Source organism: Hypanus sabinus, chromosome 7, assembly GCF_030144855.1.
Source record: "Hypanus sabinus isolate sHypSab1 chromosome 7, sHypSab1.hap1, whole genome shotgun sequence".
NCBI classification, from domain to species: domain Eukaryota; kingdom Metazoa; phylum Chordata; class Chondrichthyes; order Myliobatiformes; family Dasyatidae; genus Hypanus; species Hypanus sabinus.
The window spans coordinates 3,715,783-3,730,312 of NC_082712.1; the positions used below are offsets into that span (position 1 = coordinate 3,715,783).

At 44.5% G+C, this 14,530-nt stretch overlaps 1 protein-coding gene across 1 annotated transcript in view; it reads right to left on the reverse strand.

Annotated features, from left to right (window-relative positions):
* Window positions 1–1,032: 1,032 nt before the first annotated feature.
* The window catches only part of LOC132396509 (otogelin-like protein), a 350,978-nt gene continuing 337,480 nt past the window's right edge, over window positions 1,033–14,530 (reverse strand). The window contains exons 39-42 of the mRNA XM_059974091.1: window positions 12,845–12,967; window positions 8,697–8,748; window positions 2,876–2,949; window positions 1,033–1,426 (exon numbers count right to left, since the gene is read on the reverse strand). Of these exons, the coding sequence (XP_059830074.1) occupies window positions 1,142–1,426; window positions 2,876–2,949; window positions 8,697–8,748; window positions 12,845–12,967 (534 nt within the window). The 3' untranslated portion in view covers window positions 1,033–1,141. The remainder of the gene's footprint in view (window positions 1,427–2,875; window positions 2,950–8,696; window positions 8,749–12,844; window positions 12,968–14,530) is intronic.

Consider the following 14,530-nt stretch of genomic DNA (forward strand, 5'->3'; position numbering starts at 1 on the left):
CCACTGGAATGATAACGTCCTGATTTTAAAACATGTTAAGCATTTTCCTGTTGCATATCATTTATTTCAAGAAATTAACAGAACTAAAAGTGAATGAATAATTCATTCATTACAGCTTCATTTTAGAAAGGTAAACTGAAGAAAAGCTTTTTTAAGAATATATAATATTTATCTAAGGGAGTCTCGGGGCAGCACGGTAGTGGAGCATGATTACAGCATCAGTGATACGGATTCAGTTCCTGCTGTTGTCTGTAAGGAGCTTGTACCTTCTCTCCGTGACTGCCTGAGTTTCCTCTGAGTGCTTTGATTTCCTTCTACACTGGAAAGATGGACGGGTTAGTAGGTTAGTTGGTCATACGGATATAATTAGGTGGATCAGAAGCACCTTTTACCATGTTGTATCTCTAAATATTTCATCAATCTATTTCAATCATAAAATATGCAAAGACATCATGTGTGTTTTTAACTTTGAAACCTCACATATCTCATTTCTTACTGATCAAAAGGAAAATCAGTTGTTTTTGTTTCCATCTGCATTTTGGGATTGTAAATGGATAATATCTGTCATAATCGAGCAGGAATGTGGATTGTCAGAGTGTACAGACACTGTAGGGGACGACTTGTGTTTTTAGAACCAGACGGTGATAAACAGAGCCACAATCTGCTGGAAGAACCGTGTGTCACACAATACCAGTGAGAGGGAAAAAAATCGCTGAAGCTTTGGATCGGAACTCTGCATCAAGACTGAGAGGAGAAGTGAGATTTCCAACACAAAGAAAAGGGCAGCGGCAGGAAAAGATTCCAGGATGATTGGTGAACGGAAGGGGTAGGTAAAAAAGCCCAATCTGCTGGAAGTGGGTCAAGCTGATGTGCTTCCTGCCCTGAGCTATGCTAGACTTGTCTGAGTATGCTGACGTGTAAATTTCTACTGCTCACCTACTGTGTTAGGATGTGTTTTACAAAAACTTATTCTATCCGGCACCAAAGCCTTTCACTAAATGCTCATTTGCTCAGAACCACATAGCAGAAACACAGAGTGAGAGAGATTTATTCAGAAAATATGATTTATACAATGCAAAACTACAGGCAAGCCATCTACACCGCTGCAGTGACACTGTCCTTCAACAACTGCCTTTCCACGTTATTGAGACGTCCTTTCTGTGACACTGGGTGAAGAGCTTTGGGAATGCTCTTGCATTGGTTCGTTGTGGAATCCAAACCCTGTACAGCAGCTGGTCCTGCAGCGGCAGGAACCTGGTTCGGTAATGCTGTATCTACGGGTCTTGCCGTTGGCACAGGTCAAGGTGACTTCTGTAGACTTGGCACCATCTGGTAGACAGCAGCTGCAGTGTGCTGCCGTGCGCTCCGAGGATGGGTCGTAGCAGCTGATGGAGGAACACCGCCCCTCACAAACTGCAATAACTGCCTGTGCATTTAAAGAGCACAAACTTAGAGCTGAACCTCTAGAAACACAGAAAACCTACAGCACAATACAGGCCCTTCGGCCCACAAAGCTGTGCTGAACATGTACTTACTTTAGAAATTACCTAGGGCTACCCATAGCCGTCGCTGGCAGCCCATTCCGCGCACCTTCGTCAATGTTTGAACCAAGTTTCCCTATCGGTTTTGGCAGTCTGTGTAAGCATAGGAATATTTTTAAGTCTCTCCAAAGCAGATCCAGGACAGAAAGTTGGTTTTGAAGGGCTTGGTCTATATTCACCAGAGTTTAGCAGAGGGCGAGATGACAAGATCCTGAGGGGTGTTGAAAAGTAGAGATGGAGAGGGTTTTCCCTCTTGTAGAAGGAAACAGAAGCAGGGATCAGTTTAACATTAAAGAGTTGCCCAATTATGACAGATGAGACAAAATGTTTTCTTGCAGAGGGTGGTGAACCTTTGAAAATCACTCCGTAAAGGACAGTGAGGGTAGAATTTCTGAATACCTTTAAGACAGACAATGATGGAAACTCAGTAATCAAGGGGGAGGGGTGAAAGGTTGTGCTTGGTAGATGAAAGTGTGGGGACAGAAGTTACTGGTGGAGCAGGTTCATGAGGCTGAGTGAATATCACTTATATATTCACACTTACATTGTCCCTCTTAATGTTGGAGATAATGAAGGGTCAAAGGTATTCTCCTCTGCAAGAATGAAAGTGGTACACTCTTCAAGGTCCAACTTGAAGGCAGAATATAAGATTATTGCTGGGATTCTCAGCGTGTGGAGGAAGAGGGGGACCTTCTGGTCCAGATCCTTAGGTCCCTCGAATTTACCATGCAAGTTGACGGGTTGGTTAAGAAGGTATCTGGTTTGTTGGGCTTCTTTAGTCAGGGGATTGAGTTCAGGAGCCGCAAGGTAATGTTGTATCTCTTTAAACCTCTGGTTAGACTACACTTGCAATATTGTGTTCAGCTCTGGTCACCTCATGAAAGGAAGGATGTGGAAGCTTTTAGAGCCGGTGAAAAGGAGATTTATCAGGACGCTACATGGATCAGAGATTTAAGTAACCAGGAACTGCCTGGTGGGGTTAACGTTGGTTAAATGCTGTCAGTTTTAACTTTATAAAATCTCATCTTAATCAAGTTGTCTTAGTATCTGTACATAGTTTTGTTTATCTAACGCTTCAGTGAAGCACCTTGTCTCACTCTAAACCTCCAATTGAGTAAAAACAAGTTGCCATGGTGCTTCTGACGATAAGAACATGAGTAAATGGACATGAGTTTCAAAAATTTGTAAATATGGAAGATTAACTTGTTATAAAGTTTTGAACGGTTTATTTATTTGTCAGTGATTTGAAGAATTCAAGCTAGAGGGCAATGTTGTGCATTGTTCTATGCTCTGTCAGTGAGCACAGTGCGGACCCGTGTGAGTGTGTACATTACCTCAGCAGAGCAGGACCCGGCCATCAGTTTAACATTCTTCATTGTCTTACTGCATTGTGCAATCATCTGTTGATCTGGAAACAGAACAGAAGATCTAAGGAACAGGAGCAGGAGTCGGTCGCCTTTGGTAAGAGTTTTTACTTCAGTGCCACTTTCACAGTCTCACCATCCCCTCGGCATTTCAAAAATTGGGCTGAAACAGCGATGTTTGTCTCTTACAGCAGTGCTTGAGATTAGGAAATTTAATTTATTTAAAGTTTTTGGTGTGGAAGTTCTTCACTGTGTTGAGACATTTCCCAGTTTTGCTACGCACCAGGCCCAGGCAACCTACATAACGGAATTAACATTACATACGCAAACAAACATGATTGCCTCTTCTCTCCAAGTCCCCAACATCAGAAACTATGGAGATATGGCAGACTGCATTACTCTAACCTCACCAAAAGTGAAAGGATCTGAGCAAGGGAAGGGACAGATAATTTGTGCTGTGGTGCCAATTAAGATGGTGGGCTAACAAAATGGCTGAAGCTGGGGGGCAGGGTGGAGGCTGTGGATAGGAGCCAATGGAAGTGGAGTTTGGAAAGGGTTTTGAGTAAATGATAAATGCAAGGAGAGTTATCCGGGCGTGAGTCTGAGAACATGATCAGGACATGGGGGTCATGCCCAGAAAGATGATTAGGATAGCCTGAGGAGATAATGAAGTTGGGAGGAAGGGGCCAGATGAGATGTCAAGGAGAAACATAGAGTTGTCAAAACAGAGATACAGGCTGCTCAGCCGAGTGAGGCCAGGACAATGATTGAGCATCAATTTACCGCTGATTAGGACTCAGTTATTGCCCCTCAACCATCGGGCTCTTGAACCAAAGGGGATAACTTACTTCACAATGTTGAAAAGTGTATGGTCATGCACTTTGGTGGAAGAAGTAAACGGGCAGACTATTATTTAGATGGGTAGTGAATTCAAAATGCAGAGATGCAAAGGGACTTGGGAGTCCTTGTGCAAGATACCCTAAAGGTTAACCTCCAGGTTGAGTCGGTGGTGAAGAAGGCAAATGCAATGTTGGTACTAACTTCTAGAGGTATAGAATATAAGAGCAGGGATGTGATGTTGAGGCTCTATAAGGCACTCGTGAGATCACACTTGGAGTATTGTGTGCAGTTTTGGGCTCCTTATTTTAGAAAGGAAATACTGACATTGGAGAGTATTCAGAGAAAATTGACAAGAATGATTCCAGGAATGAAACGGTTACTGTATGAGGAACATCTGGTAGCTCTTGGGCTGTATTCCCTGAAGTTCAGGAGAATGAGGGGGGATCTCATAGTAACAGATTAGATATGGCAAAGTTATTTCCCATGGTCGGGGAGTCTGGGACAAGAGGGCATGACTTCAGGATTGAAGGAAGTGCATTTAGAACAGAGATGCAGAGAAATTACTTTAGTCAGAGAGTGGTAAATCTGTGGAATTTGTTGCCACGAGTGGCTGTGAAGGCCAAGTCATTGGGTGTATTTAAGGCAGAGATAGATGGGTTCTTGATTAGCCAGGGCTTCAAAGGGTATGGGGAGAAGGCAGGGGAGTGGGGATGACTGGAAGAACTGGTTCAGCCCATGATTGAATGGCGGAGCAGACTTGATGGGCCAAATGTCCTGCTTCTATTCCTATATCTTATGATCTTATGGTCGAATTGTGGGGATGACTTACAGCAGATTGAAATGCTTGAGCATATAGACATTAAGAAAGATGATGTGCTGGAGCTTTTGAAAAGAATTAAGTTGGATAAGTCACCAGGAACGGATGAGATGTACCCCAGGCTACTGTGGGAGGCGAGGGAGGAGATTGTTGAGCCTCTTGCGATGATCTTTGTGTCATCAATAGGGACAGGAGAGTTTCCAGAGGATTGGACGATTACAAATGTTGTTCCCCTCCTCCACCCTTGATATTTCTTCTGATTGGTTTTTCACCTGGCACATTCCACCCTCCCCCCAGCTTCTTTACAGGGCCCCTGCCCCCTCCTTCTTCAGTCCTGACGAAGGATCTCGGCCCGAAATGTTGACTACTTTGTATTTGCAAATGTTCCTTTGTTCAAGAAAGGGAGTAGCAATAACCCAGGTAATTATGAACCAGTGAGTCAGACTTCAGTGGTGAGCCAGTTGTTGGAGAAGATCCTGAGAGGCAGAATTTATGAGCATTTGGAGAAACATAATCTGATTAGGGATAGTCAGCATGGCTTTGTCAAGGGCAGGTTGTGCCTTACAAGCCAGATTGAATTCTCTGAGAATGTAACAGAACACACTGATGAAGGTAAAGCAGTAGATGTAGTGTATATGGATTTCAGTAAGGCATTTGATAAGGTTCCCTATGCAAGGCTCCTTCAGAAAGTAAGGAGGCATGGGAACCATGGAGACGTTGCTTTGTGGATCCAGAATCGGCTTGCCCACAGAAGGCAAAGAGTGGTTGTAGACGGGTCATATTCTGTATGGAGGCCGGAGACCAGTGGTGTGCCTCAGGGACCTGTTCTGGGACTCCTTCTCTTTGTGATTTTTATAAATGACCTGAATGAGGAAGTGGAGGGATGGGTTAGTAAATTTGCTGATGACACAAAGGTTGGAGGTGTTGTGGAGAGTGTGGAGGGCTGTCAGAGGTTACAGCGGGATATTGATAGGATGCAAAACTGGGCTGAGAAGAGGCAGATGGAGTCCAATCCAGATAATTGTGAGGTGGTTCAGTTTGGTAGGTCCAATTTGAAGACAGAATATAATATAAATGTTAAGACTCTTGGCAGTGTGGAGGATCAGAGGGATCTTGGGGTCCGTGCCAATGGGACACTCAAAGCAGCTGTGCAGGTTGAGACTGTGGTTAAGAAGGCATATGGTGAATTGGCCTTCATCAATCGTGGTATTGAATTTAGGAGCCGTGAAGTAATGTTGCAGCTATATAGAACCCTCGTCAGACAGACCCCACTTGGAGTACTGGGCTCATTTCTGGTCACCTCGCTGCAGGAAGGATGTGGAAGCCATAGAAAGGGTGCAGAGGAGATTTACAAGGATGTTGCCTGGATTGGGGAGCATGCCTTATGAGAATAGATTGAGTAAACTCGGTCTTTTCTCCTTGGAGTGACGGAGGATGAGAGGTCAGCTGATAGAGGTGTACAAGATGATGAGAGGCATTGATCGTGTGGATAGTCAGAGGCTTTTTCCCAGGGCTGAAATGGCTAATGCGAGGGGGCATAGCTTTAAGGTGCTTTGAAGTAGGTACTGAGGGGATGTCAGGGGTAAGTTTTTCCACACAGAGGGTGTTGGGTGGATGGAATGGGCTGCGACGGCAGTGGTGGAAGCGGATACATTAGGGTATTTTAAGAACCTCATTGATAGGTACATGGAGGGCTATGGGCTAGGGAAATTGTAGGCACTTTCTGGAGTAGGTTACATGGTCAGCACAACATTGTGGGCCGAAGGACCTGTAATGTGCTGTAGATTTCTATGTTCTACATTCTATGTTACTGAACAAAATTTGGTTCAATCTAAGCTCTGGAGGAACCTAATGGGTCAAAAAGCATCTTTGGAGACACAGGGATGGACGGCATCAGGAAAGGTTAATGGGAATGGTATGGATTTGTGATTGATGGTCAGCATAGAGGAATGGCCAAAACACCTGTGCTGTGTGACTTAACCCTAGGACTCTCCTGACCAAACAGGAATCGTGTTCACTCTCACCCCGACCTCCTAGCAGCCTGGTGTCACACTTTATACAACTCTCACACAGCTGCAACCTGTGAATTAGTAGTTACCTACAGTGGCATGAATAAGTTTGGGCACCCCTGGTCAAAGTTTTTGTTACTGTGAATAGCTAAGCGAATAAAAGATGACCTGATTTCCAAAAGGCATAAAGTTAAAGATGACACATTTCTTTAACATTTTAAGCAAGATTACTTTTTTATTTCCATCTTTTACAGTTTCAAAATAACAAAAAAGGAAAAGGGTCGGAAGCAAAAGTTTGGGCACCCTGCATGGTCAGTACTTAGTAACACCCCCTTTGGCAAGTATCACAGCTTGTAAACGCTTTCTGTAGCCAGCTAAGAGTCTTTCAGTTCCTGTTTGGGGGATTTTTACCCATTCTTCCTTGCAAAATGCTTCTAGTTCTGTGAGATTCTTGGGCCGTCTCGCATGCACTGCTCTGTTGAGGTCTATCCACAGATTTTCGATGATGTTTAGGTCGGGGACTGTGAGGGCCATGGCAAAACCTTCAGCTTGCACCTCCTGGGGTAGTCCATTGTGGATTTTGAGGTGTGTTTAGGATCATTATCTTGTTGTAGAAGCCATCCTCTTTTCATCTTCAGCTGTTTTACAGATGATGTGATGTTTGTTTCCAGAATTTGCTGGTACTGAATTGAATTCATTCTTCCCTCTACCAGTGAAATGTTCCCCGTGCCACTGGCTGCAACACAAGCCCAAAGCATGATCGATCCACCCCCGTGCTTAACAGTTGGAGAAGTGTTCTTTTCATGAAACTCAGAACCCTTTTTTCTTCAAATATACCTTTGCTCATTGCGGCCAAAAAATTCTATTTTAACTTCATCAGTCCATAGGACTTGTTTCCAAAATGTATCAGGCTTGTTTAGATGTTCCTTTGCAAACTTCTGATGCTGAATTTTGTGCTGAGGATGCAGGAAAGATTTTCTTCTGATGACTCTTCCATGAAGGTCATATTTGTGCAGGTGTCACTGCACAGTAGAACAGTGCACCACCACTCCAGAGTCTGCTAAATCTTCCTGAAGGTCTTTTGCAGTCAAACTGGGGTTTTGATTTGCCTTTCTAGCAATCCTATGAGCAGTTCTCTCAGAAAGTTTTCTTGGTTTTCCAGACCTCAACTTGACCTCCACCGTTCCAGTTAACTGCCATTTCTTAATTACTTTCCGAAATGAGGAAACAGCTACCTGAAAATGCTTTGCTATCTTCTTATAACCTTCTCCTGCTTTTTGGGCATCATTTATTTTAATTTTCAGAGTGCTAGGCAGCTGCTTAGAGGAGCCCATGGCTGCTGATTGTTGGGACAAGGTTTGAGGAGTCAGGGTATTTATAAAGCTTTGAAATTTGCATCACTGGCCTTTCCTAACGATGACTGTGAACAAGCCATAGCCCTAACAAGCTAATTAAGGACTGAGAACTTGGTAAAAGCTATCTGAGAACTCAAAGCTCGGGGTGCCCAAACTTTTGCATAGTGCTCGTTTCCCTTTTTTCACTCTAAGATTGTATAAAACAAACAAAAACTTGCTTAAAATGTTGAAAATAATGTTTCTTTAACTTTATGACTTTTGGAGATCAGTTCATCCCCTACTCACTTAACTATTCATAGAAACAGAAATTTGGGCCAGGGGTGCCCAAACTTTTGCATGCCACTACATATATATATATATGTATGTGTGTGTGTGTGTGTGTGTGTGTGTGTGTGTGTGTGTGTGTGTGTGTGTGTGTGTGTGTGTGTGTGTGTGTGTGTGTGTGTGAGAGAGAGAGTGTAAGTGAGAGTGAAAGTGCGTGTGTGTGTATGTTAAGGTATTGCTGTTCATTTCTGTTTTATACACGACTCTGAAGAATCTTGCAGCAGTGATTCAAAATGTTTGTTAGCAAACTGCCAATGGATTTCTCAGCCAAGGATCTGCAGATTTACAATTAATGATTGAAAAGGAATGGATGTATACACTGAAAGGGTGTCAGGACAGAACAAGAGGGGATTAACGACCTCTTCCAAAGGATGGAGCAGACTGAAGGGACAAATGGTAACCAGCTTGTGTTGAATGATTATTACTGAAAATGATATTTTGCTTACAGGTACAATGTCGACAGCAGTTGGAGGAATCTGCGACAATCTCGCCACCAGACTGAGGAGAACAATACAGAGTTAGAATGTAAATAACGTTATTTGTTTTTCCCCACTACAGCCTGTCAGCCTTACAGACCAATAATTATACTGCATGAATTCAAGGTAAAACAGTAAAACAGAGCCTGGATGCACTGCCCGAGAGAATGGCTGAAACTGGGCGTCTGACAGCATCTCAAGAATGTCCAGATGGACACACTGCAGTGAGCATTCGATCCATGATGACATGAGAGAAGATTGTTTCACTTTCCAGCCATTCTGATTGCAAAAAGCACAGGAACAAACCGTGCACTATGACCCGGGGAGAGAACCTACTCAGTCCATTACAGACAGGGCAGGGGATTATGACACACCCTGGTTACCTGCAAATACATGCGACTAGCTGTATGACCTGAGCTAAAGTGTAAAACTAAATGAACTTGAACATCCCACCATAATCCCACAACAATATTTTAAAACAAGAACAATAAATAGCACGGGCCACTAGGAAAGCTGAGGCGGGTTGTTGCCAAAGCCCAACCGCACCTTTGATCTGATGAACAAAGGCGTGTGCAGACTTCATTGGAAATAACAGCAAATGGCAGACATGGATTTTCAGTGAAATCTGCATCAGCCTCAAAAAGGGAGAGGTAATGGAGGAAGGAAAGGGAACTGAGCACACAGTCAGTGCATTTCAGTCCAGGATATTTCCAACAGTTCAGAGAGTGGGAGGGTAGATGGAATTGTCAGTGGTCAGGAGAGTGGGAGGGTAGATGGAATTGTCAGTGATTTGGAGAATGGGAGGGTATATGGAATTGTCAGTGGTTTGGGAAGTGGGAGGGTAGATGGAATTGTCAGTGGTTTGGGAAGTGGGAGGGTAGATGGAATTGTCAGTGGTTTGGGAAGTGGGAGGGTAGATGGAATTGTCAGTGGTTTGGAGAGTGGGAGGGTAGATGGAATTGTCAGTGGTTTGGAGAGTGGGAGGGTAGATGGAATTGTCAGTGGTTTGGAGAGTGGGAGGGTAGATGGAATTGTCAGTGGTTTGGAGAATGGGAGGGTAGATGGAATTGTCAGTGGTTTGGGAAGTGGGAGGGTAGATGGAATTGTCAGTTGTTTGGAGAGAGGGAGGGTAGATGGAATTGTCAGTGGTTTGGAGAGTGGGATGGTAGATGGAATTGTCAGTGGTTTGGGAAGTGGGAGAGTAGATGGAATTGTCAGTGGTTTGGGAAGTGGGAGGGTAGATGGAATTGTCAGTGGTTTGGAGAGTGGGATGGCAGATGGAATTGTCAGTGGTTTGGAGAGTGGGAGGGTAGATGGAATTGTCAGTGGTTTGGAGAGTGGGAGGGTAGATGGAACTGCCAGTGGTTTGGAGAGTGGGAGGGTAGATGGAATTGTCAGTGGTTTGGAGAGTGGGGGGGTAGATGGAATTGTCAGTGGTTTGGAGAGTGGGAGGGTAGATGGAATTGTCAGTGGTTTGGGAAGTGGGAGGGTAGATGGAATTGTCAGTGGTTTGGGAAGTGGGAGGGTAGATGGAATTGTCAGTGGTTTGGAGAGTGGGGGGGTAGATGGAATTGTCGGTGGTTTGGAGAGAGGGAGGGTAGATGGAATTGTCAGTGGTTTGGAGAGTGGGAGGGTAGATGGAATTGTCAGTGGTTTGGAGAGTGGGGGGGTAGATGGAATTGTCGGTGGTTTGGAGAGAGGGAGGGTAGATGGAATTGTCAGTGGTTTGTAGAGTGGGAGTGTAGATGGAATTGTCAGTGGTTTGGAGAATGGGAGGGTAGATGGAATTGTCGGTGGTTTGGAGAGAGGGAGGGTAGATGGAATTGTCAGTGGTTTGGAGAGTGGGAGGGTAGATGGAATTGTCAGTGGTTTGGGAAGTGGGAGGGTAGATGGAATTGTCAGTGGTTTGTAGAGTGGGAGGGTAGATGGAATTGTCAGTGGTTTGGAGAGTGGGAGGGTAGATGGAATTGTCAGTGGTTTGGAGAGTGGGAGGGTAGATGGAATTGTCAGTGGTTTGGAGAATGGGAGGGTAGATGGAATTGTCAGTGGTTTGGGAAGTGGGAGGGTAGATTGAATTGTCAGTGGTTTGGGAAGTGGGAAGTTTGATGGAATGAATTAATCAGCCAAATAAAATGAGCCAAATCATGAATTGGAAGAAGGTGAAAATGTGCCACCAAGGAAGGTCACGAAAGTAACTGGCCGCTAAACACTGGATTATATTTCTCACCTCTCACTTAAAGCAGTTCATTCTAAACTTCAAGCCAAATATGATCAATAACTTAAAACTATACATAAATCACCATGGTTAAGACAGTTGCTATAATCAGATAAATAGTTCAGATTATCATCTGCTGAACAGTATGATCTACGTTTGCAAAAAAGAGGTTGAATTCAGAGTTGGGGCTTTGTGTAGTGTAATGTACCTGCGAAGGTTCAGAACTCAAACCCACTCAGTTTCTTGTCATTGACGGAATTAGAAATATTCCATTCAGTGTTCTCAATCAAAGCACAATGTTTAATGTGGTCAGCGGAGCCTGAGTACAACCCTGCTCATCATCGTGTGCCCCCCAGTTTATTCCTCTTCTCTTTCCTTTCCCAGTCAGTTTTGAATGCATGTGACAATGAATCCTTTTCCATGCATAGGGCGGTGGGACTGCAGAATGCATTGAGAAAGGCTGTAGTGCTTGTTAAACACAATACACAAGGTACTGGAGGCACTCAGCAGGTCAGGGAGCATCTGCGGAGGGAAGTGGACAGTTGTCAGTACCGGTATGTACAGTATATCTGAGGAGTGATGCCCTGCAGAGGTATGGACCCAACATTGCTGAATGGGCTCTCTGTGATGTGCTGACACTGGAGACAGTCCAGAGGAAGTTCACAAGGAATGTTCTGAGAATGAAAGAGTTAACATATGAGAAGTGTTTGATGTCTCTGGGTCTGTACTCACTGGTGTTTAGAAGAATGCGGGTAATCTCATTGAAACCTATTAAATATCAAAAGGCCTCAATAGAGTGAGCGTGGAGAGAATGTTTCCTTTGGTGGGGGAGTCTAAAACCAGAGGGCATAACCTCAGAATAGAGGGACGTCCATTTAGAACAGAGATGAGGGGGATTCATTTAGCCCAAAAGTGGTGACTCTGTGGAATTCATTGCCACTGATGGCTATGGAGACCAAGTCATTGGGTGTATTTAAGGCAGAGGTTGATAGGTTCTTGATTAGTCAGGGCGTCAAAGGTTACGGGGAGAAGGTGGAGAATGGGGTTGAGAGGGCCGAGATGGAATGGCAGCGCAGATTGATGGACAAAATGGCCAAATACTGCTCCTATGTCTGATGTTCTAAACAATTCACTCATCATGTTGTGTGTCTACATCCAGGAGCATCCCAATCAGAGTTGACTATATCAGTCCAAGCCCCAGTGTGAGAGAATGTAATTGTTTGGGTTCAGTACTAACGGGAAAGAGATGTTCAGCATGGGGGGAGGGGAGAAACCTTGACGATGCCGCTCCACAAACGCTGCCTGACCCAGGAGTACAACACTCCCAAGTACTGTTAAAGGCTGCAATCATGGAACTCTTGCTCCATGAAGGCTGTCGGGGGAACTTTCATGCCTAATAGAAGCTTTGGGACATCTCAGAGACTCTTAGGTAGGCCACGGATGATAGAAAAATGGTGTCTATATAGGAGGCAAGAGTTAGATTGATAGAGGAGAGCAATACACATGGCTGAAGGGGTCTGTGATCCGAGTTGTGAGCTCAATCTTACTCACAGTGAGAGCATACTCTTCACAAACGCAGCTCCCTCCAGCTCTCCCCCACAGGCCAGCAAGGCCACCTGGTCACAACAGGCTGATGCGATGGGGAGAAATCAGTGAATGTCATGCTCGACTGAGTACACATTGTACTGTTCATCAAGCACGTAATGTGGGCTGCAGGTCTGGCAGGAAATCCAGTTAACAAATAGTACTGAGAAAAATCACTTTGTCTGCCAATCATTTTCATACAAATGGGAGCTTTGTAAATTAGTACAGCATTTAAACGCATTTGTTTAAAATGTAATGCTGTCAGCCCTCATTACAAAATTAATATTTTCATCTTATAACACACAGTTCTCATCCTTACCACTCTGTGCACAGCTTCATCTAATTCCGGGCAAATTACGGATACCACCTCAGTGACAAGGTGACCATCAATCTCCACACAGAGAACACGGGTACAGTTATCGACAATGTATGTCTGCTGTAACTGAAAAAGACAACAGAGATTCCCATTCACTGAACCTTACAACTTTCTCTCCATCTGAGAACATAGCAATGAAGAGTGTCTTATTATTATGAAGTTATTGCCAACAATGTCAGGGTAACACAAGTTATATTGTGATCTCTGCAAGTGCAACTCTTACGTTTTCTTTAGACTGCTAAAAACAATCTTGGCAGATTAAGCAATGCAATGGAATGAATTTAATTCCAGGTATATCATCTTTGTATTCTGAAAATCGGCCTCCCTGCTGTCAAACACCTGTCACCACATTTCCTCAACCAAGGGAGCAAGTGGGATTTTCAGCTACATTGCTACAGACTGAATCTCACTGAAAGCAGGCTGTATGGACAGGCAGAGAAGTCAGAGTGCGATTGCTAAGGATGATGGGCACCACGGTAGCACAGTGGCTAGCATTCGAATATTACATTTCAGGGCGTTGCAGTTCGGAGTTCAAATCACACACCATCTGTAATGAATTTGTATCTTTCCCCTATGGAATCTGTGGGCTTTCTGTGGATGCTTCGGTTTCTCCCACAGTCAGTACTGAACACTTAGACAGCACATCTCCCAAACTGCATCTACCCCAGTACTGAACACTTAGACACCACGTCTCCCAAACTGCATCTACCCCAGTACTGAACACTTAGACACCACATCTCCCAAACTGCATCTACCCCAGTACTGAACACTTAGACACCACATCTCCCAAACTGCATCTACCCCAGTACTGAACACTTAGACACCACATCTCCCAAACTGCATCTACCCCAGTACTGAACACTTAGACACCACATCTCCCAAACTGCACGGACCCCAGTACTGAACACTTAGACACCACATCTCACAAACTGCATCTACCCCAGTACTGAACACTTAGACACCACATCTCCCAAACTGCATCTACCCCAGTACTGAACACTTAGACACCACATCTCCCAAACTGCACGGACCCCAGTACTGAACACTTAGACACCACATCTCCCAAGCTGCATCTACCCCAGTACTGAACACTTAGACAGCACATCTCCCAAACTGCACGGACCCCAGTACTGAACACTTAGACACCACATCTCCCAAACTGCATCTACCCCAGTACTGAACACTTAGACACCACATCTCCCAAGCTGCATCTACCCCAGTACTGAACACTTAGACATCACATGTCACAAACTGCATCTACCCCAGTACTGAACACTTAGACAGCACATCTCCCAAACTGCATCTACCCCAGTACTGAACACTTAGACATCACATCTCCCAAACTGCACGGACCGCAGTACTGAACACTTAGACACCACATCTCCCAAACTGCATCTACCCCAGTACTGAACACTTAGACACCACATCTCCCAAACTGCACGGACCCCAGTACTGAACACTTAGACACCACATCTCCCAAACTGCATCTACCCCAGTACAGAACACTTAGACACCACATCTCCCAAACTGCATCTACCCCAGTATTGAACACTTAGACACCACGTCTCCCAAACTGCATCTACCCCAGTACTGAACACTTAGACACCACATCTCCCAAACTGCATCTAC